Source organism: Pieris napi, chromosome 12, assembly GCF_905475465.1.
Source record: "Pieris napi chromosome 12, ilPieNapi1.2, whole genome shotgun sequence".
Classification (NCBI taxonomy): Eukaryota; Metazoa; Arthropoda; class Insecta; order Lepidoptera; family Pieridae; genus Pieris; species Pieris napi.
The window spans coordinates 325355-349895 of NC_062245.1; the positions used below are offsets into that span (position 1 = coordinate 325355).

Below are 24541 nucleotides of genomic sequence, written 5' to 3' on the forward strand. Positions count from 1 at the left end.
TTGAAGTAATAATTTTTGCCACTTTATTTTTTGCTCTGTTATTCCATTTTTTTAATTTACTTTTAATTTTTACATAGCTTTATATGTAAAGGTATGCCTTTTGTTCATCTTTTTTTACAATTATTTGTTAGATTTAATAATCTGTAATCTGTATTAAAAAGTTATTTATCATGAATGTCATCGGTTGAAAGACAACACATTCGTTGACAAGTGGATCTGCGTCGTGTTGGAAAAATTAGGTTCTCGCTATGTTCAAAGTCAGTTCGCGAAATAAATAAAGATTGGTCATGGCTGATATCGAAGAATACAAACATCAGGAATCGGATATCCATGAGGAAGAAGGTAATAATTGTTAAATTATATTTAAGAGTGCGTGTTATGACAGTGCTTGGTTCACCTTCTGCGTCGCGCCAGTTACCCTCGTGTAACTTGTGACATTGAAAATGGGTTCTTTTTATAATTGCTGCTTGGATTTTGGTGCTCACCTTCAAGAATCTAGCAGATCTAGTCTCTTCACACTTTGAGTGACTTAAAGAGTGATTGGAGGGCGCTAAGATGACGGGAGGTTTGGATAGAAGCCTTTCATCACGTAAGTGTTTTTATTATCAATCTTACACAGATTGCATTTTCTTATATCATCCCAAATAATAATTAATAACTACTCTGCTCTTTAACCTCTCGCGTGTATTTAAATATATATAATTATGAAGGTTAACATGACCTTGCAATCAAAACATAATAATTTGTTTTATATATGAAACAAAGAATATTTTAACAGAACGATTGATATTGTCTTGGCGTATCACGAATTTGATTAAACATACTTGTCACTACACACAATGGGATGTAAACAAAGGATTGTGTTACTACTGCAGTAAAGGCATAGGTTTAAGATTGCTTAAATTACTGAAAGAGAAAAATACAGAAATTTTTGTATATTTGGTTAAGCCTCTTTTTTAGACTCTATCAACAGTATAGGCTTAAATGTTATATATAAATATAACAATCTTGCATGCTTTGCAAGATTAGTATAGTGGTAAGGTTAATTTTTCATATATAACTATAACATTGATATCTATGTAACACAAAAAATATGGTGATAAAGTAATGATATTATCTAATATACTGCAGGTGATCAAAAACGCTTACAGTGAGCTAATGAATTTAACTTGATAAGATTATCAATATCTTTTTTTCATATGACTATACATACTTAATTTTACATTACAGAATATGTTGTATATCACCTTATTAATATAATATAATTTCATTAAAATACCACTGACATTAGTGTCTTTTTAATATGATCCTATAATCCAGATATTTTAGATATTGCTGTAATGACTTTTTTAAATTAATTTATATTGGCTTGAATGAAAATGTTTTTATGTAACTTGGCGTACAAGAAAACTTGTAACTTGCAATGTAATTGTGCATAAATTAAGCCACTTAACTGTTAAATCATTTATTTGTTTTAATTATTAAAGTATGAATGATTTAACATTATTTTTTTACATTTTAAAATTGAATATTAAGCAGTAAAATACCTGATTTATTAATAATGTATTAATGTAGTGCTTAGTTAGTTATTACATTCAGAAACGGACTAGAGTAGGAATTTTCTTTTTTATCTTAAACATTAGAAATTAAAATCTAATATATATACAAATAAATACTTATACAAATTAATCTTTTAAATATTGTTAAGATTATTCTTGAAAGTAACAAAAAATATGTGTATTATGAATTGCTTGTTTCATAAAAACTAGTTTGGAATGGTCCTTCACCTCTCGTAAGGTCGACTTACCGTCATACGTAGCCTGTATTTATTGTTGACGATTTAAACATATAACAATAATGCATTTTATTGCCGACACCGTCTATTAATTACGACAATTGGTCAATAAACAATACAAAACAGGCATTGTTCGATCAATCTGTCTTTTTCTACTGAATGAATACATCCGGGTTTATTTGTATCTTTTTATCATATTATGATTGTAAGGTAAAGATAAGTTTCTTGCCTGTTTTGCCTCTAGGTACGTTTTGTTGCTTAACCTTTGTGATACAAAAATAGTAGAAATATCCAGAATACAGCACACCTAGCAATACATATATTCAATTACAATTTACATAGAGCAGAATACTTGACGAAACTATTGAAAAATAAATAAGGAAATTTAATTTCATATAATTTTCACTAACACTAAATACAAATGTAAGACAATGTTATAAAAGCTGCATTGTCTTTTTTCGATTAATTGATTGACACATCTTAATAAATAATACGAACTTTATCACCATGCGGTTGAATCAATCGACATTCTTTATCTCAATTAAGTTTTTCTGATAATTGATTGCACTTCGGATGCGCTGGATCATTGTAATTTGTTTAACAAGATATTCTGAATAAATGAACGTGAGGTTTTGTGTGAAAGTTAATGATATTATTATCAGAGAACGTCTTTACTTCTGCGAGAAGCCAGTAAAGATGTTGATTTGAAAGATATTTCAAATCTGTCCAGGATTTGTTTCTTCATCAAATGGAATTATATTAACAATTAATGTGTAAGTATTACTAATATTATGAAGAGGTAAAGTTAGTGTGGTTGTATGTAATCTTTGGATCACGTTATATGTGAGTCTCATATGCTAAATATATTATACCGATAAATTCAAAGATTTTTTTCGTGAAAGTCGGATTTGCAAAGTAACTCGCAGAAAAATCGGTCGAACGTAAACTTTTCTTACGAACGCTGCCTTAACCAGGAGAGATTGAGTTCTAAATAAAAGTTGTAGAGCTAGATAATGCCTACAAAAAGTCAGCGACAGCATACGTCTAACTTTTACAACAAATCCCCGCCGCATAAACCCGTTTTTCATCAATATCGAGAATTTTTCATGGTTTATGTTCCGAAACCGGAGATATCAATTGTTTTCTAGTAACTGATCTCTCTGTGAGAATAGCAAATCAGCATAGGCTTGGAAGCGGCAAATGTTAACACGTTACGTTGTTACAAACAAATTTGAGGATGTTTGTACAAATTGTTGGTTTAGTGCACATTTAAAATGGAGTCGAAGAATTCCGATATATTATTTACTTATCAACTTTATGCTGTTTGCTTTTAAAAGTAAAACCGCAATTTACATATTGTGTCCTCTTTTATTTTTACCTGTTTGTGATATTTTTACGTAGTGTTTATCATTATTTTACGTTGTCAGGTATTATAATAAATAATAATAATTGGCTTTGTATTACGGTTTTTATAATTTTTAGTACATTAATTTAAATGTCTCAATTAAAACGGTACAATTCGTCGACTGTGTTCCATTTTCCATTCGGTTGATTAATTACAAACTGATTTCGACAAATGAGTGGTATTTACATTAGTAATTAATCTAGAAACCCATATATCGATTAAACGTATGAAATTATAAACAAAAATATATCTAAAGATTACGACGATGTCATTAAAATTGAATGTTTTGTAAATAAAATGTTACTCGTATGGCCTGTTAGAAAGTTATATCAGAAATGATCGCTTTCAAATGACCTGCTCCACCGATTCACATTCGATTAACACCTACAGATAGCTAACGGAACTACTGTTTGCTGCATCTAATGGGTTTTACAAACAAATGTGAACTTTTCCACATATCGCCGCTGACCCGTAATTTTCAAACGTGCATTGCTTTGAAGAGACTGGTGTGGGTGAATTAAGATGGCAGATGTGGATGGTGGATTTAAAATATGTCCAATATTAGTGGAAGACTTTTGATTCTTTTGATATGAAGACAAACTACAGATATGTTTGAATATTTAGACAATGTGCCTTTATTTTTATAGACTTATTGATAATGCTTTATAATTATTCCTCAAGGGCCTAAATTTTTGTGTCATGAGTGCTTCTTTTTACCAAATCCTCGTGACATAGTTGAGTACGACGGATGACCCACATCAGTATCGGTCGTTGGCCGACACGCATTTCAAGACAATGCCGTGTAATTCAATTTTACGCCTAATTAGTTCCTGTCTAAATAAATACAATGTTCTAGAGGATTTTTTACATCGCGTGATATGAAGTTAATCTAAATCTTTGTATAGTCATGAATTGAAGAGTGAGATATTAACAATTAATCTCAAAATACTATATTACGATTCAATATTATACATTTGAATAAATTGAGATAATATATAAGAGAGATGGAAGGGAGCCACCTTATAAGAATTATCAAATTCTAAAAGATTGCCAATTAAAACAAAAGAAAGTGATTTCCGTTTTCATTCTGTAAGTTATTTACAAAGAGTGTGGAGCCAAGGGCGTTTGCAACTCGAATCGAATACAATTTGATAGCATTAGTATATAGAATAACAAGATAGCGAGTTGGCAGCGTATGTTGGGGATATGTTAAATATTTTTGGCTCGTGATAATGTATGCCGTGGTAGGCTACGTCTGTGAATAAATAGGAGTTAATCAGCTGTTTAGAAAGTATGTTAACGGAACTTTTGGATGCCAAAGGTTTTACTTCAGCAAATAGGAAACCAATATATGTACGAGTATATCTGGCCTATGAATATATAATCAACCAAATATAAAGTCATAAATATCTGTCTGTTTTCCCGCACAACGGAAATAATTTTTATTATTTCGTATTGAATTTAGCGTTTGCGCAATACTCGCGTACGCAGTAATAATACTTTTAGGCATCTATTTATAGCGGCATCATTCATCATCATCATATCATCTATATCTATGTATATTGTAGAATTAATAATAATTTACTTTAGACTATTGATGCATATTTTGTTAATTGTTTTATCAAGCAATGTAGCTATGATCCAAAGAGCTACCGACGGCTTGACTCCTGCTTCTAGAAGGGATTAAAAATTACAACATGCCATGAGAAATGATTATTTCGAGTTGAAACTTCTTCAAAACATAATTTGAACAATCATACATCTCGCGTATTTGCATATTAAGTTATTTTCCATGCGCATAACCTGTTCATTGTAAAAAATACAAGCCAGCTTAATCGATACAGGTGTAATTTACAATAAAAACTGGAAAGTGAGAACAACGGCTTGTGTCTGAAGAGATTATGCCACTTGTTGAAAGATCTTATTACGACGCGTTACGCATTCCATTACAAATGTCGAAAAATAATAGTTTCTAAATTGCACACAATACGTACAATTCAAAATAGTTATAAAAACTTAATTAAAATTATATTTATGTATTCCGGTGCTCTTATAACGCATTTTTATATTACACGATTTCAGCGCCTCGTATAACACGGGTATTTTCCCCATAGATGATGATAATTTGTACGCACAAAATTCGTTTAAAACATACTTTTTTCTTAATATTCGATTTAAATCCCCATTCACTAGGTAAGTTAAACGTGGATCATTTGTACATAAAGCGGAACCAATATATCGTGTTATGGGAGTGATTACTATAGCTCGTTTACTAGTTTTAAGAATTACACTTCTTAAATTTTGTAACGCCCTTTAAATTGACTCGTTGACGACGAAAAAGAAAGCACAGGACGTGTTTATCTAATCAACATTAATGTCTAACGACACAGTTACGTCCTCACATACTAATTGGCTTTTGAATTCTTGACACAAGACGTAAGACACCCGTAACTCTATCTAAGTCTAAAAACAAAAGAACTTCGTTTTCTTTTACCAATCTGCAATATGAAGCCGAAAGAAGAAAGCAACCGAACTGGGTACGTTGTTCTCAAAAGAGGTTTTGTTTTAAGAAAAATAAAAACCAGTTCTAGATTCACTAAATACCAGGTCAAATATTAACGTCATTCAGAGAAAACATTGAGTAGTCATAGTTCTGGCTCTATCCCAACCTGTCCGTGTCAATAACCGCGCCTGGAGATCGGCCAGGATACACCTGCGGTCCCATATTAATGACATATATTAATGATTTACGTCTGTTTAACTAGTAAATATTGATCTTTTTAAAATATGTGAGAATCGTTTCCGTAAATATTATCAATAAATGAGATTTGATTTTCTAGTCTTCAAATGTGACGCAGTAATCACGCATTCCTAGTGATGATTTCTTGGATAACATGTCTTATAGCTGTCTTAAATCAAATCGTCCTGGAAATTCTTATTAAAAAAATTTTTAAGCTCAGTTTTAAAAAAAGATGAAGAAAATATATTTTTATAGAATTTATGAGATTTTCTTTACGTTATTAAATACAAAAAAAAAAAAAAAAAAACCAAATTATATGGTGCTTGATTCCGGCTCTTTAATAGAACTGAATTTGAATCGACCATGGTTGATAGAAATTCGATATGAACCTGCTCTCTCAGCTCTGGGTCAGATGTTAATAACTTCTTTACGGACAATATTAAACTTTATTCTCCTATGATAAGACATACATTGCACTGTAGTGTGATAAGAAGCTCAGCTTCCATGATTAATTTACAATCACTTCCTGTCAATCATCTTTCGTTTCACATTCTATGAGCATAGAATTCCGAGAATTATATAATGGAAAGGCTTATGACAGACATGTAGGGATAAATTTAAAAAATAAATCCTTTTTTCCATGTTTAGTTGTTAGGTATAAGGATATTAAGTTACCTTTTTTATATAATTATAAATACCAGTTATTGCCAATACAGAATTTATGTATATCGATAAGCGGTATATGGAGCTCACATAACGGCTTGGAAATGAGATACATATAAATAATTTAAACCATTATTTTATTTTATATATTTATTTATTGAAGTTCTCCACATAATGCTTTGTCTACAGTATATGTTACAAAAAATTACAAAAATAGAAATATAATAAAAATACTAGAGTAATCTTTTGCTTATTGTTCAACAAAAAATAAAACATTATAGACTATAACCAGTGCGCTAAATAGAAACCATAGAGATCTTTTATATTCTCATTATTATAGATCGATATAATCCTTGTTGATTTTATCGTTAACCTTAGGTATGAGTTTTTCAAGCGATCTTATTTACAGGTGATCAAGTGATTGGCAGACTTAACTTGCAGATCAACCATAAACATATAAAAGATCTAATTGATATAGAAGATTGTAAGTGCTTGATACATTGTTTGTTCTAAAGTGCTTATTGTATGCTTTAAATGCTCATAATCCTAAAAAAATACATATTTTTGCTTCGACTGGTGATTCCATAGCTAGCGCTCGAATTGGCAAAACGCTTTCACTCAAAACGAACGTAAAATGTGTAAAAATTAATAACTAATATGAAAATAATAAATCAGTGGTGCTACAACCCTTTTAGGTCTGGGCCTCAGATTTCTGTTTCATGATGATTTGTCAATTTAATACAAGTAGGTGATCAGCCTCCTTTGCCTGACAAACGCCGTCGACTTTTTGAGTCTAACGCAAACCGGTTTCCTCACGATGTTTTCCTTCACCGTTTGAGTGTTGTTAAATGCGCACATAGAATGAAAATCCATTGATGAACAGTCAGAAATCGAACCTACGACCTCAGGGATTAGAGTAGCACGCTGAAGCCACTAGGCCTACACTTCTCTACTAAACTCACTACTCTAACAAATAATTTAGATTTTGTATATAAGTATCAGATGTAGTTGATTATAACTCCGGCGCTTATAGGAAAACGATTAATAAATACATTCTTTGCGATAACTTTATATCCTATATTAAATTAGACCAGTTTATGCGTATCACGTAACATACAAGGGAACTGAACCATAATGTTAATTAAAAGGAAACAATAAAATAATTGTAACAAGATTTTTGAAATCGAATAGATTTCGTTCGTTTTGTTATGTTTGGCGTCACAACTCAGTCGGATTATAATATCTTGCTAAACTGTAAATATAAGTGCTAATGAAATTTTAGTATATTAGAGCTTTTAAACAACATGTAACAGATACTGCTCAGTTAGATCTAGTAATGGTATGTGCTTTAGGCACCGCAGTTTGGTTTGATTTGTCTTAGTTTAATTATTTTGCACGATGATATAATGTATTAAATGTACTTTTTATTTAAGCCCGTGACAACGTTACGAGTGCAAAGATATCTGGTATCAACAAATGAAAATATATACATTGAACCCTCGTTTAGGATCAATACTCGTTTCTCCTTAAAAAAATATTTAAGTTTATTTTCCTACAGATTGCTTTGTATAAATCCTATAATAATATAACTATAGTATGTAACTAAAATTTTGTACAGGTTTATTCCGATGACCTTCCAAACAAGCTTTTGTGTAGGACTTAAGCAAGTTACATTCGCTTGAGTGTCGATTATGAACAAGTTGAAGGTTGCAATAACAAACGAATGTATATAATCCTTGCGAAAGTGATTTTTAAGCAATTAAGTTATAGATATAAAAAAATAACTTCATAATATATTTCGTGGCTTAATACAGAATATATTCCGGTTCGTCTACAGGAACAATAATTATTGAATTCAGTTTTACACAATTTTCGAGATATATGTATTATGTGGCTTATTGTTAGTTCATATAGTCTAGGAAATCTGACGGTTCATATTTTGTAAATGCTTGATGTTGGGAAAAGAATGACGCTGAAATATTTTGTCCTGACAAATGCTCTCTATCTAAATTTAAGTTTCTTGATACCCCAGGCATCCCATTATTCCATTTGTCCCTCCTTTCCCTAGAACGCGTTTTGGTCAAAGCTCACCGATGTCCAGATTAAGCATTCTGATAAATGAGCTAGGATATCCATAGTAGCTCCCCTCACACTATAAAATCGATTTTTGTTTAGTTTTTTGTAATTATATTTTTTTTTAATAGTAATTGTTTTTTTTTAATTAATATTTTTATGATCTCTACATGTATGTCATGTTTGCCTTTAAGTGCTTGTCATATTAAAAGTTGTATTTGGTTGTTTTACCAATATATCAGTGTGCCGTGCGTTGGCAAGCTAAAGCTAGCTTTTATCAATTAAAAAATGCTTTGTTGGCCAAGCATCGGGAATCCTACAATTCCTGTATCATTTCTGACGTCTATTGTTCTTGAAAATGTATATCTAATTATTGTGTGTGGGTTTAGTTTTTATGAAACTTATTATTTTTTGTTTAACCAAAGAACTATCAGCTCTTTCGAATGACCTTTGCAAATGCTGTTAATAAATAAGCCATTGATTAATCGTGTTAAAAGATTGAACAATTCTTACAAATGTTTTTCTAATGATTGTTCAACGTCATGTAACTAATGCAAATATGAATATTGCCATTTCACACGAATATCAGGTAATTGCTTGATTCATTCGAGTGCGTCAAGACACCTGTGGCTTATATATTATCCTACTGATAAAGGTTTATTAGTGATTCGTTGTTTTTGCTAAAAAACATTTCACTTCACAAAATATTACATCAAATATCGAAGTTAATTTTTTGTGCCTTGAACCTAGGACTGCAATTGAACTGAATTTCAGTAGACGAGTAAAAATACAAAATATAACTGAGTTTGATAAAATTAAAGGTTCGCTGTGACCGTGAGAGCGGAACAAATAAAACTTTCGCACAACGTTGAGGATATTTTGAGTATTCAGCAATTGTAATGTCATAAGAGTATTTCGCATTGCATAATAGCTCCTAAAAACAGCTTCTATAATTATTGGTTAGGTTTTTCTGTGTGTTCTGCTCGAAGGTCACTAATTCAATTTTCGGGGACGTAATTGGTGTTTAGAAAAACAGAACCAGTTAAACAGACACCAAAATGTCGCCGTGCTCACAATGAAATGCTCACGTGATTTCTGTTTAATTTGCCCTAAACCTTGAGTCGTAGTGATTGCATCCTCTACGCTTATTTGTTAACGCTATTGTTGTCTATGCGAATAAACCCTATAATTAACTCCTTGCTCGGAGTAGCTAAGCATAAAACTTCAGCTTAATCCGCCTCATTCAATGGTTTTAAATAAAGGCTTTCTATAACAAAATTAGCATATACAATATGATGGAATAGGACCTTACCACGAGCCTATGAGTTCAAATTGAGTTATTATAGCTTTGTATAGATATGCCCTTAATTTTCAGTTTCAGAAAAGCCATCGCCGGCTAGCAAAGGTCCACACGGCGTGCAAGTGGTGAACACAGGTCCGGACCATACATTCGTTCTTGATGAAGATGCTTTAGCCGAGTTGCTGCTGCAGGATGACATCAAGGACAGATCCGTTGTCGTCATATCTGTGGCTGGCGCTTTTAGGAAGGGCAAATCTTTCTTATTAGACTTCTTTCTACGGTATATGCACCACAAGGTGAGTTTGTTTTAATAACGAATTCGGGTTAAAGGAAACTCTAACTTAAAGGTTTTAAGAGCCATTGTTTTGTTGATATCACTCTAAGTATGGGACGGGTTGCTCAGTTTGTAAGCGTATATTATATTAGAAAGTCACTTCACATTGTAACATCAGATTTTTTAATATTTGCATTTATAAATCATTCTTGAATTTAAATGTAATAAAAATAATTATCAGTATTTTTAATGTGTAACTCTGTATGTAAAACAGTCTTTTGCTCAACACGATTGATAATTAAAGCACTTGAAACGTCATATTATATATTAAATCTTATTATATAAATAAATAGGAAAATTTCAAAAAAAAATTTGAACGATAAAAGTTTTTTAAATAATTTTAATTTCCCTATACCTTTCTCATAAATGTCTTTTCAATATTACAGTATGGTTCCGGCGGCGGTGGGGATTGGCTGGGGTCTGACGATGAACCTCTCGGCGGGTTCAGCTGGCGAGGTGGCTCCGAACGGGATACCACCGGCATACTCATGTGGTCTGAGATTTTCAAAGCCACACTGGATGATGGCGAGGAGGTAATCATTTGTTTAAATAAGTCTAGAATATGGTGATAGTTTTGGGATTATTTATAGCTGATATTTAAAACCATGCCTTTTCGTAGTGGTAGATGCAATAAATGTATTAATTGTTATTCATACATAAGGTTCAACCTAAATCTAAATATTGTTTATATTCATCATATCAGTGTAAATAAAGTATATATGTATTGTAATTTATGTAAATGTGTGTAAATTTCCAGGTAGCAATAATCCTTTTGGACACACAAGGAGCATTCGACAGCGAATCCACAGTACGGGACTGTGCAACTGTATTCGCTTTGTCCACAATGTTGTCCTCCGTACAGATATACAACCTCTCCCAGAATATACAAGAGGACGACCTACAACATTTACAGGTATGATTCTGCACAAGTATTTAACTTTATTTCACATTTGCAGTTATACATTAGTATGTTTTTGGTCTTGGTTCAATATGACTATGTCAAAAAATAATATATATTTTTTTATTTGGGCCACAAAATTAGCACAGACACACGATACTAACAAGCAAATCGATGTACAAACAATAATATGAAAAGCGGTGCCGTCCCTATATTTTTCTCGATCTCCCTTACTCTTTCTCTCTTAATATTTATCACTATAGCTCTCTCCCACCTCTCGCTCCATGGCTTTTTACTTCATGCTACGTTCGCCCTTTCTCACTCTCTCTCAATCGGTCTCAATCGCTCTCTCCCTTTTCTTCGACAAAAACGCTGCAACTGTCAAAACTCTGTTTAATGTCACACTACATAAACATAAACTTTTAATAAGAGAGAGGACTATTTTTATTCCAGTTATTTACGGAATACGGACGATTGGCCCTGGAAGATGGCGGGAGGACTCCATTCCAAAGACTTCAGTTCGTCGTACGAGACTGGAGTTTCCCTTACGAAGCGCCCTACGGGGCCAGCGGAGGACAGGCTATTCTCTCCAGAAGACTAAAGGTACATTAAATTTAAAGTAAACCGTACTCTGCGACTGATAAATGATTTATTAATAATGACATTTCGTAGGTATCGGACAAGCAGCACCCGGAGCTGCAATCTCTGCGCAAACACATCACATCCTGCTTCGGCGAGATCGGGTGCTTCCTCATGCCGCATCCGGGACTGAGGGTCGCTACTAGTCCCACTTTTGATGGACGACTTTCTGGTAATTATTGGCCTCCTTGCAGATGTAGATGAAAGTTTACGTACGCCCTACGTACGCGTGTGCGTACTAAACATGTTTAGTCAGATTCGGTAACTTTTGAAATCTTCTCGGGTCTGACCGCAGGCTTGCAAAGCCATACATTAGAATGCAATATATGGGCAATGTTATACTACAAAAGAAGTATATATGCGTTTTCATGTATCTTCTTTGACCTTTCCAGACATCGAGGTGGAATTCAAACGTGCCCTACAGCAGTTGGTGCCGATGCTGCTGGCTCCGGACAACCTGGTGGTGAAAGAGATCAACGGCCAACGAGTCAGGTCCAAAGACCTTCTACTCTACTTCAAAGCTTACATGAACATTTACAAAGGCAACGACTTGCCGGAACCGAAAAGCATGCTCGTGGTGAGATTATTTTGTATAATTATATTAATAAATAAAAATATTTATTTTAAACTCTTTTACACTTCTAACAATTTCTATTGAATGTAAATTTATTTTGGCTATGGTCTATTTTATGCTGCTGTAGGATTTTATCTTTGTTAAAATAAGAATTTTTTATTTTTTACGTGCTAAACAATAAAAGTAACGAAAAAGAAAGTCTTTTAAGACAAATAATCAATATTTCAGGCAACAGCCGAAGCGAACAATCTGACAGCTGTCGCAGAAGCGCGTGATGTATACACGACCCTAATGGAGGAGATATGCGGTGGGGCGAAGCCCTACCTCCAGGCCCAATTATTGGAGGCCGAGCACAAGCGGATTAGGGATAAGGCGCTTCACGCGTTCAGGGCCAAGAGGAAAATGGGGGGAGACGAGTTCAGTCAGGCTTATTGTCAGCAGCTTACGCAGGTTTGTCTGGGCTTTTACAAAACTTGTAGGAATAATTTGTTATCTCACAGTTCAGTTGACTGAAATTGAGATGCGTTTTTGGGGCTTGAGAATATACTTTTGGGAAAATATTTGAAATTATTCCAACCGATAAACACATCCCTATTAAAGATTAAATATTATTTATTAAGGATGGTTTGACCTCTTGCAGGACCTGGAAGACCAATTCCAACAATTTCGGGCTCACAACGAGAGCAAAAACATATTTAAGGCCGCGCGTACGCCGTCCGTGTTCTTTGCGATCGCGCTCACGTTTTACGTCCTCAGCGGCGTCCTAGGGCTCGTCGGGCTCTACCCTGTGGCCAATCTCTGCAATCTGTGCATGGGAATGGCTCTGCTGACGCTGGTCCTTTGGGCGTATATAAGGTGAGACTGCAATTTCTTTATCGGTTCTGTATAAATACGGATTCAAATATAATTTGCGTTTCAAAAATGAGTTACAATCGGTCGGGATGAATCACGCGAAAACTTTGAATAGTTTTCATTTCGGGCTCATCTCTCTCTCTCAATTGCTATTAATGAGTTATCATAAGAAATTCTAATATTTTTATTCGATTAAATGACAGGTACAGTGGTGAAATGAGAGAACTGGGCGTGACGATAGACGAAGCCGCCAATTGGCTGTGGGATAACGTGAGTATCTTCGGAGTGACTTGAAAGATTTATATTGGGATCTTTTTGATGAACCGCTGGTTCGTGTGGGTAATTGCAGGTCATAAAGCCGGTGTATCAAGCCGGCCTAGAGAAAGGCATGGAGCAAGCCGCCGCGGCGGCCGCCGAAAGAGTCTCCGCGCCCACCGCCAACGGGAAGCACAAACAGTTGTGATGCCGTCCGCCTTCGCCCCGCGAGCGCGTCGCTTCAGCAGACCCGACGCCCGCTTCCTCGCGCGTCTGCCGGACCGATGTCCAGTGGAAACGCTTCGATACTTTACTACACCGAAGGCGGCCTCTCGGTGGCTCGGTCTGTCGACGAGACTCGGGGCGACCAGATGAATACCAAACAAACCGCTGGCAGCTAGGCGCTCCCGAAATAGCCAATAGAACGTTTAAAAGATATCTCCCGAGCCTCCCCGAAGGAGAGGCCGTCGACAAAGAAGCATCGGCAGAAGTGGACGGAAGAACGGCAGATTTCAGTGACGGCAGTGAAAGGGCTATATTTAGTGACGTTGCGACATCTCTGCCGACGTTTCGAACGGACGGTGTTTTATATGTGTGCGTTTTTGGATTTTGCAAAAAAGTTTGCCTGAAAATATTCACGGGCCTGGTTTATTGTGTCGAAATTTATAGTTATATACGAAATACAGGGACTACAATTAGTGTTTTCAAATTATTTAAGTGTTTGGACTTGGTGTTTTGCGCAAAATCGAAAAGTTATAAATCTATAGGATTCTGTTTGAACGTCGGCAGAGAGAGATATATTACATAGTTTCAAAATTAGTTATCCTATACTGTGATTACGAAACGTGAAAAATTAATGTTTGCAATTTTCCATTTTCTTATTCCGGTGAAAACGAGATATTTTAAAATGGCAATTCCACTATTACGTTTTGCACTCGCAGTCGAAGAAGACTGGGTGTTGCAAGTCACAAAATAAACCAGGTTGTGAATAAGGCAATACTTGAAATAATTGCGCTTTTGCCAATTTTCTTAAGGTATAGACTAGTCGGCGAGCTCGTACGTGTCTAATCGATAAAACAAAACTTTCGGTATCTTTGTCCACTCCAGTGTAACTTCTCTATGAGTTCTCAAATATGTATATTGCGGTAGACACACACACATACACGCACTATATACATACATTAAACGATAGCCTAATTGGGTTGACGTTACGGGTGAAGTGAAGTAGGTGACGGTGTTTTGGGTTTTGTACTGTGAAATACCTAATTAAATTATAAATAAAGATATTCCTTGATTAATCTGATTTGACACAAATTAGATTTAATTTTCGTTCGTAATCAAGATCGCTTCTCGTTTCAGATTTTGAAATATCCGATTGATGGGAATTGATTTTACATTAAAAATAGAAAAATTCCGCATGGTTATATCGAGATATCTTTTAAAAATCCCATAGAAAAAGCTTTTGCTTTAGCTTGGTTGAAAATTGTCGTGTAAATACGAAACTTTGTTTTTAAGCACAAATTTTTTATGAGTAAAATAGAAGGAAGGGGTCACTTGTTGCGTTGCACGTTGCTGTTAGATGTACTTAATATCATGTTTCACAAAAAAAATCCAAAAATATATATTGAAGTGGAAATTCTATATAATTTCGTTTCGGAGCCTGTTATCTAACAATGTGTCGTATTAATTTTGTTATTGCATTTGGGACTCTGTTGTCAATTATTCGTTTTTCTTTGTTCCCGTTGTTGTCTGTACTTCAAAACCCGGAATTGATCCATCTGGGAAACGTATTGAACGCTCTAAAATAATATTGGCTCAAGATTACGATATGAATATTTCTTCCTAGACTAGATTATTCCCAGATAATATTATTTCCTTTAGTATAATAATTATAATGTTTTAACTGTTTTAGTAAGGACGTTGTTTTATTCGTGGGTTTTTTGGAATTAAATACGTGGTTGTGTTTTTATATTATATAATCTGTTGATTGCATACGATTGCGTGAGTTTTTCATTTATGTTATATCATTTGCTCTCTTCCATATTTTTATCACAATATATTTTAATGTAGCCGATGACTTCATTACTTCTGCATTAAAATGCCTTCTGGCTGTCGACAGTTTGCGGTGAGTGCAGATAATCTGGATAATTCTATTAAGCCCAGTCTTTTACTTTTGACAGATCGGTGGGGTTGATTAGGCAATATTGAAAAATATAGCTTTTGTATATTGCAAGAAACCGTATTAATATACTACCGTGGTAGAAAGATTGCTTTATATTTAAACACAATTATAAAATATTGCTCACAAGTACCCCACAGTGATGTAAATAACCGTAAGTGCCTGCTTTTGGGAGAATCGGATTACAAATTAAAATTTTATCCCTATTTATATGTGCCAAGCACGAACGATATCTCTATTATCAATGGAGAATTTGTTTTTAGCATTTATTAGCAACTATTGGCTCTCGTTTCACCAATGAAAACTGTAATCTTTAAATTTAAGTCGTTCAAGCGATGCTGTCCCGAAAACGGTCCACTTACAAGTATCTATTTATGACAATTTGTTAGGTTTTCACTTCTATGTCATAAATGCTCCCACATATGTGCCAAACTGATATGGCTACAGCGGCCGCTGGTTTAATATTTTCATTCTTTTGCACAATTTTATGCTCTAACTAAACTCTACTGCGGTGTTGGCAATGCTCGAAAGACCAGCTGCCGTTTGAGCCACAACTCCACGACAATATTAGTGAAATCATATTTACTGTATTTTATAACAATAATATTTCTTACTTTTTGATAGGAATGACAGATTTTAATTCATTGTTAATTTTATTTGCTTTATTATCAATTCTACTTTGTAAATAATGTCGACTCGATGTCTGCATGACTACGGCATGGTGAAAAGTGAGGAACGAATTATGTTTTTAAATAAGACGTCAATTTTTCAGTAACCTAGTATAGTTTAATTTTAGCCTAAATTTTTGTTGAAATCGTGGACCGTGTGTAAATATTAGATTGAAATATACTCTTACGTTGAATGATGTATTTTATTTATTTACTACTGAAAAAATATAATGAGATGTTAAATTTTATGATTTAGGTACTTATTCCGATAGATAATTCTATCTCAAAATTAAAATAAAAACATTATACTAAAGTCCGTCTCTCTCTAACATAGTCATAATTATTATATCACATTGTGGGAAACTGACCTGTGATGGGAAAATACACAACGAATTATGTTTTAATTGGTTATGTTTATATATAGTATGTTAAAGTGAAATCTGAATATTCTGGCGCCTCACAAAGTCTGCAGCTGGTACAGCTCCAGCGCCTTGTGGACGACGCTGGTTGATGTCAAAATCTGGATCTTCACTCTCACTTGTGTAGCGTAGACCCGTCTATTGTGTTGGCACAGCATCTTGAACTGTCACATCATATCGTTGTTTCATGCATAATAATACAATTTTTTTATCTTTACTTACGTCAATTAATGTAGTTTGAGAGTTTGAGTTTTAATATGTTTTATATGTTGTTCAAACTACGATACTTTGAAATCATAGCACAATTTAAGTATGTCTTTTTGGTAAGACATACTTAAATTGTCTCTAAAGTTGTCCCTTGTCAGTGTATCGCGCATCTTCAGTTATTAAAATTCGGAATGGCCATGTGAGCCGTGAGAGCAGTTGGTCAATATTCAAGTGAATATTATTAGACTACTTTTTAAATTGTCAATAGAGCTCTGAGCGATTTACCAAAACTCTGTTATAATAAAGCGTTATTGCTGATAGTGATGAATCAATCTATCATTTATATGCAGTTTGTCTTTTCATCTTTTTCTAAGTGAAAAAGATATATTTTTTGGGTATTATTTAGTATATTAATAAAACAAGTATAAAAATGTAAAAATATATTATTAGATCACTTATAACTAATAATTATATTAAAACTACTAAGTTATACTTTTTTTTAAACAAGGTTAGTTTGGAAGACGTCTTAAACATATTTAGAAAATTATTTATTACGATATAAAAATAACGATCTCTTGTATAAATTGTTTTTTATCATACAAATAATCAAAAATGGCAGCTTTTAATCGTTCTTGTAATTTTCCCCTGTCGTGAGTTGTCTCGACGCGGTGCCGATGGCTTGTCTTGTGATCTAGAATTAATTATTATATTATAATTAAGAGCAGTGTTGGCTTTCAGCGTGCGAAACTCATTCCTGTGCACCAATGGACTTTTAACATTCGCTCGAACGGTGAAGGAAAACATCGTGAGGAAACTGACTTGCCTTATACTCAACGAGACGGCGTGTGTCACAGAAGATCTACTTGCCTATTAGATTGACAAATGATCATGAAACAGATACAGAAATATGAGGCCCGGCATAATTGTTTGCTAAGACATCATTTTCAAAATTTTAAAAGAAAATGAAACAAGACAATGAAAATAGCACCGTACATAGTTTCGTATCGTGTCCGCCACGCCATCTATTTGTACTCCGATGTCCCGCAAGTTTCCGCTTATTCTGCAAAACATAAATTAATAAGTACCTACGTCTCACTTATAAATAACGATTTTAGTTTAAAAAACAGTTTAGCGTTAAACATATATGTCACCTAGTATACATCCAAACGGCAAGAGCGGCTAAAGATCCAACTGCGATACTCTCTCCAATAGCGACCAGGGTTTGCACCCCGAGGTTGGCAGCAAGGGAGCTGAGGAGAAATCCCAGGAGGGCCAACACTACCAACACGGTGGGGGTACCCGCGATACGGAATATGTTCTTGGCTTGGTTGTTGGCGCGGTATTGCTCGTATTGCTCCTCGATTTCCTGAGAACAAGAAAAGACTGGCTCATGTCTGAACTTTCATCTTATATCAACTAATATTATGTAACTGAATGTCTCTTTGTACGCGTTAATATATTAAATATTAAAACTGTATAAGTTTATGGAGAAAGGATGTTAGAATAGACAAAATAACAGTAATAAATAAGTCTCAAATGAGACTTTTACACATTTTCACCAGGTGGATATGAGCCTCTGATACCTCTTCTTGATCGAGTCTTCTAAATATTCATCTTCTTCTAATATATTCCGACCTACCTTAATTAATTTCTCCTGATAACTGGCCTCCAATTCGTCTCCTCCCATCTTCCTCTTATTGTGAAAGGCGTGGAGGGCCTTGTCCCTCGCCCTCTGATGCTGCTGTTGAAGCCTCCCAGGGTCCAAGAAAGGCTTGCTCCCACCCACTTCCTCTTCCATCAGGTATTCGTATACATCGCGAGCTTCGGATACCGCCGATAGATTGTTCGCTTCAGCTGTCGCCTGAAATATTTATTTTACTGATTATAACTTTAGTATTAGATTATTGTACAATTAAATGTTTCAAGTAAACGAATAAGATGTACATAGACACACTGAAACACATGAGTAATATTTGTAAAAATACCAACATCGGCGCAATAGATAGCGTTAATATGGCAACATTACGGCCAAAGGACTTGTATCCAGGTCAGATAAATTTAAATAAATTAAAGATAAATTATATATATACAGTTACATAATCAATGAGACAATCTCTCGAAGGTCAGTAAAGACAAATATAATTCCAACGTACCGCCAAAATACTCTTCGGTTCCGGCAGTTCAGTTCCATTGAATACAGTCATATATGCTTTGAAGTAGAGGAACAGGTCTTTTGCCTTGAGCTGCTGTCCCGCTATCTTTTTCAGTACTAGATTCTCCGGAGCCAGAAGCATCGGCACCAGTTGACGCAGAGACGTTTGGAACTCGGGACTTATATCTGAAAGTTTCATTATTACACAAATCAGCCAATATATTGTGTAATTTTTTTTGGCAAATGGCAAAAAAATAGGTTTGCCTAATTTACTATTATTTATAGAAATTATTTTTTTACAAATTCTATCGAGTTATTGTCTCATCCAAACCTAAGCTACTGGCAGGGCCTGCAAGAGTATAAAATGTATCTTTACCAGAAACTTTTCCATCGAAATTGGGATTAGTAGCCACGTTGAGCCCAGGGTGCGGCATCAGGAAGCAGGCCAACTCTTCAAAGCATGCTGCGATGTGACGTCTGATGGACTGCAACTCCACGTGCTGGCCTTCGTGAATCTGAATAGAACATTTGAGAAATTCTAAAATGGCTAAATTAAAAAACGGACGATTAGCTTGGGTTTGTTTTTTTTTTAATATATTTTGAAACACAATATTTTTGTGTGTCTATCTAACACACTGGTATCTATTAAGACTGATATTTCATCATTTTGTGATACAAGCGTCAAGAAACAAAACTAAAAATAAAACATAAATCCTACCTCAAGCCTTTTTTCCAATAGACTCGCCCCTCCGTCAGCGCCATAAGGATGTTCGTATGGAAAGCTCCAATCTCGTACCAACAACTGCAACCGCTGGAATGGCTTACCGCTGGCACTCTGCTGAGCTAGACGACCGTAGTCTGTAAACAACTAAAGAGTAGTTTTGTTAGAACCACGAACAGGGAACGATTAATTAACTGAACTGATTAGTTTTTTTTATGATATAAAAAAAAACATGGCGATTATAAAGAGTAGCGGAGAGTTTATTGCCAGTTCTTCTCTTCCGTTCTACGCCCTTGATTTGAGAACTGGCACTAAATGTAAAGTTAGAAGCATATAAATTTCTTTTTTGACTTTCTTAAGTGTACATTGTGTTACCTATATCTATTATTAAATGATTTTTGACTTTTTATTTAAAAAAACATTATTATAAGTCAGTCACTAGACGGTCAGTATTAGTCGAATCAACAATCATTGAAGTTAAATTACAACGGAACTGTTTTTGATCGAAATATAATATATGCGTAATTTAACACAAATCGCAGAAACGTGTTTATTTACGTGTTGTTTGCAAGCATGACACGTTACGCAGACACGACGTTGCAAGTTGTCTGGTCAAATAGCCTATTTGTTAGTCCCAAAAAGCACTTTGAAATGAATTACCTGTAAGTGCTGCAAGTCGTCCTCTTCAATATTTTGTGAAAGGTTGTAAATCTGAACAGAGGACAGCATCGTGGATAATGCGAATACAGTGGCATTGTCTTTCACCGTCGATTCACTGTCGAAGGTGCCTTGTGTGTCCATCAGTAGTATAACCACCTGTAATACATACAATTATTAAGTTTTTAGTGGATAATAATATTTGCAAATTGCAAAAACTTATAATTTATTGTAAGCTGTTCTACAGATTTCCGATAATCTTTTGATAAAATAAAATAGTTTTTAGCACAAAGCTGCAGAAAAACTGTTAAATACTATTCTGTCGCATATAAAAGTTATTTTGTTGCCTAAGAAGAAGAGAGCCGTCCTACCTTTTCTCCATTATCAAGAGTTGTTAAAAAAGGCTGAGACCATAGCAGAAGACCCGTGGTGTCTCTCTCTGAACCACCTCGCCAACTGAACCCCTTCAATGGCGCATCTTCACCTCCCAACCAATCGCCGCTGTCTTTAACGTGGTACTGAAATCCATTTTATTTTCTTGAACATTATAACTATATAAAAAGTTTTTATTCGAATCGTACTCGAAATAAGTCAAGTATCCCAAGTTAGGCACGGAAACATATCTGCGTTCGGAGTTGCGAGGTAATAAAATCAATAAAGTTTTAATATTGCATGGTTTTGATTTATTTATTTAATTTTACTCAAATTAGCCAGTCTCTAGTGCCTTTATGTTTCATAACTTCGAATGCATTTCCAAAGTCAACACGACTGAATCGGTAATTAATAAAGAAAGAACAATGAGTACCTTATGATGTAGATATCGCAGAAAGAAGTCCAGTAAAAACGACTTGCCCTTCCGAAAGGCGCCTGCGACGGACACAACAACAACGCTTCTGTCCTTTATATCCTCTCGCAGCAGGAGTTTGCTTAGCGCCTCCTCATCCAAGGTGAACGTATGGTCGGATGGCGTCACTACACGAATACCCTGCCCCGATTCTAATTCCGCCATGACTGGAACTTTTTTAAACAAACTATTTTATGCATCGATTTTATTTTTATTAACAAAACTTTTAATATACATGCATATTCTTTATTCATGTGCTTCTTCGATATTCATTAAGTAAAATTCTATTAGATTCCTATCATGGCCAGCTTGAAAAAAATTAATGTATATTCATGAGGGAATAAAACCTACTTTCATATTTTATAAGATGGTCAATCAACTAAATTATTTCGGCTGGATTATCACCATAATCCATTACGTTATTTAATGACAAATTTAATTCTATAAATAGCGTGTCGTGTTTTATTTTTCCTGAATCAATAAAATTATAACTATTAATTGCAGAAATTTGTTTTTCCTGATCAAATAAGGCGATTATTGCATAAAATGTTTAATATATCGCTAACTGGAACAGGAACATTTCTTATAATAAAAGGTTTTGTAACGCGATCACTCGAAACTGAAAATTTTATATGGAGTCAAATGACAAAGCACTTTTCATATAATAAAAACAGCGTACTTACCTTAATAATTATCAATTGAATATAAATTTCATAGCACAGATACACTAAAAACAGTATTCAAACACCAAATTATCGTAAGTGTACTTGTAAACAAAGCAGTGAAAGTGGAACGTCAGCTGAGTGCAAGGTGCGTCGCTCGAATGCGCGGTGGCCAATGAATAATGATGTCATAGTTACATGGGTGTATGATATCATACGTACGCCGTTCTCTAAAGTACGAAGTTCCGACACTTATTTTTATATTTTCTCGTAACCCACCAGGTGATCTTCATGATCTTACCTTTATTTAATAAACTTAGAAGTAATGCTATAGGTCGTGCACACGTCTGTTAAAAATAGTCATAAATGGGGCACAAATATTTATTTAAAATCTCAAATTTAGATTTGTTATAACAAAATGGACATGTATTTTTACTTCAATAAATTAATACGTAAATACATGCTATAAGAAAGTTACTTGCCATTATTGGAAAGCATTAAAAACAATTCGCAATATACGTAGATGCGTGCTCACGTAGAACTAAGATAACGCACGCAAAATAATTAAGAATACTTTCTAACAGATAAAATCATTAAAAAAAAATGATACTCTATTATTGATATTGGATTCTCCTAGGATGATATTGTATTCTTATTGATTTCTTTTAAAACCTACTGAGGTTGGTGTAAACATATAGAAAATACTGTTATCAAATACATATACCTACTAAGAATACATTTTTATCACTTATTAAACTATAAACAAATTCTTTTATATTTTATATTAATAAGCAAATAATATTACAAGTACTTATCATATTTTATTAATCAATAAAATACGTGTTCTTTAAAATGGAAATTACAGATTTTGTTTAATTACGTAGTACAGCATACTGCATACATAGAATACAGATTACAGATACAGTCTAATAACAACACTCAGGGTTCTGTGCATATTTTGGTGTTTCAAAGAGTATATGGAAAGAAAAAAAATTCTTTGGTAGTAATTAAATAAAAAACAATTCTTATTTGAACGCTATTGCATATAGACTGTTATCTTCGTCCGACTTCTTTTGATGCACCAGCTTTAGGGGGTTTGTCATTAAATCAAGGGACATTTCATGGAATATACACTGTACTTATATTATATACATTATTACTAATACAAAATGTGCATTATTGTTATTTATATAATTTTTTAAATTAATTTCCATTTAACTATGTATAAACATTTTTTTTATAACATTAGTGTAATCCTCATTGAGCTTTTCTATCATAGGTTTTAATTCTGTAGCTTTCAATTTAGCAGCCTTATCATTTGGATCTAATTGTAACACATGCTGTATGTCTGTCCATGCTTCATCATACATTTTTAAACCTGCAAGTGATATGCACCGGCGGTAAAGTGATTTTATATTTTCTGGATCGTTCTTTAGAGCTAGGTTGCATAGCTCTATAGCTGCTTCATATTCATTAAACTGAAGCTGACAATGAGCCAGGTTGTTATACAGTTTAACCTAAAAAAAATAATGAATTGTTATAAAAAATTTATATTTTTATAGGATGGATTGTTAATAAGATGTTTCAGAATAAAATTTTAGAAAGCAAACAACATTATTTTTAAATTATATTAGATACATTTTTGTTTAATCTGTAAATTAATAAATATAATTGGAAAAAAAATGTAACACACCCTCAAATCAATCATTTCTTTTACTTGTTCTCCAGCGATGACATCTGGATCTATTGGTTCAATTGCCACTAACATTTTAAGAGCTTTGTTAAACCGTCTAAAAGCATCAACTAATCTCTTCTCCTTTACCAACAGCACTCCCCTTTCCTTATGATGAATAGATGCCTCATACAATCTGTTCCAACTCCATTCACTTATTAATTGTTCTTCTGTAACTTCTGTTAAATGGATTTCAAATGATATCTCCTTTACAAGTTCATTGTTATTATTTTTATATACTATGGTAGCCATACAAGATTCACCGCAACACATTCGTTGTAGAATTAATTCCACATCTTTGTCTAGGAAGTTATCCAAATCACCTATTACAACAGTGCCGTTAAATGAGGGACTAAATATTGTACTTTCAGGTTCTATTTCACATGTTCCACTATCGTTTTTGCACTGTATTTTGCTTAGAGATAGTTTACACCGGGAATCTTCGTATGGAACAATTGAATAATCGCCGGGCGTTATTATTGTTTTATGAATTTCTCGGTCCCATCGCGCACTCACAACTGTATCAGCAGTCATTTTATGTGAAAATGTTTTGTGTGTGCGGAAACACTTTTCTTGTACATGTACCTAATGAATAAAGCGCGAAACTAAACAAAGTTAAAACGAAGAATCTAAACACAATCACGACTGCGAGCTCGACAAAATCCCACAATTAAAAAAAGTTTTAAACATTAGCATAAACCATAACATAACATATAGAATACATGTCTGACATAATAATAATATGTCAAACATGTATTTAGTATATACCTCC

The 24541-nt window shown here is 33.9% G+C and overlaps 3 protein-coding genes across 6 annotated transcripts; 1 reads left to right on the forward strand and 2 right to left on the reverse strand.

The window, feature by feature from the left end:
- The first annotated feature begins 86 nt into the window (after nucleotides 1-86).
- On the forward strand, nucleotides 87-14826 carry LOC125054439 (atlastin). 4 transcript variants are annotated; one of them, XM_047656334.1, is made up of 13 exons: nucleotides 87-342; nucleotides 493-589; nucleotides 7013-7087; nucleotides 10052-10272; nucleotides 10697-10843; nucleotides 11068-11223; nucleotides 11662-11811; nucleotides 11881-12019; nucleotides 12240-12424; nucleotides 12650-12871; nucleotides 13062-13276; nucleotides 13477-13543; nucleotides 13623-14826. In XM_047656334.1, the coding sequence occupies exons 2-13, from the start codon at nucleotides 556-558 to the stop codon at nucleotides 13734-13736; spliced, it is 1725 nt and encodes a 574-aa protein (XP_047512290.1). In that variant the 5' UTR covers nucleotides 87-342; nucleotides 493-555; the 3' UTR covers nucleotides 13737-14826. The 4 variants fall into 4 exon arrangements, with proteins under 4 accessions (XP_047512290.1, XP_047512289.1, XP_047512292.1 ...); XM_047656333.1 differs by lacking the exon at nucleotides 493-589; XM_047656336.1 differs by lacking the exon at nucleotides 7013-7087 and having other exon boundaries at nucleotides 90-342.
- Nucleotides 14827-17428: 2602 nt separating this feature from the next.
- Nucleotides 17429-22216, reverse strand: LOC125054440 (atlastin-like). The gene is made up of 11 exons (XM_047656337.1): nucleotides 22059-22216; nucleotides 21337-21548; nucleotides 20903-21049; nucleotides 20535-20690; nucleotides 19872-20021; nucleotides 19530-19668; nucleotides 19155-19339; nucleotides 18641-18862; nucleotides 18153-18367; nucleotides 17995-18061; nucleotides 17429-17692 (listed from the first exon to the last, which is right to left on the reverse strand). The coding sequence occupies exons 2-11, from the start codon at nucleotides 21538-21540 to the stop codon at nucleotides 17624-17626; spliced, it is 1554 nt and encodes a 517-aa protein (XP_047512293.1). The 5' UTR covers nucleotides 21541-21548; nucleotides 22059-22216; the 3' UTR covers nucleotides 17429-17623.
- A 188-nt stretch (nucleotides 22217-22404) lies between these two features.
- On the reverse strand, nucleotides 22405-24508 carry LOC125054442 (peptidyl-prolyl cis-trans isomerase FKBP4). Its single transcript, XM_047656338.1, has 2 exons — nucleotides 23731-24508; nucleotides 22405-23554 (listed from the first exon to the last, which is right to left on the reverse strand). The coding sequence occupies exons 1-2, from the start codon at nucleotides 24301-24303 to the stop codon at nucleotides 23252-23254; spliced, it is 876 nt and encodes a 291-aa protein (XP_047512294.1). The 5' UTR covers nucleotides 24304-24508; the 3' UTR covers nucleotides 22405-23251.
- Nucleotides 24509-24541: the final 33 nt, after the last annotated feature.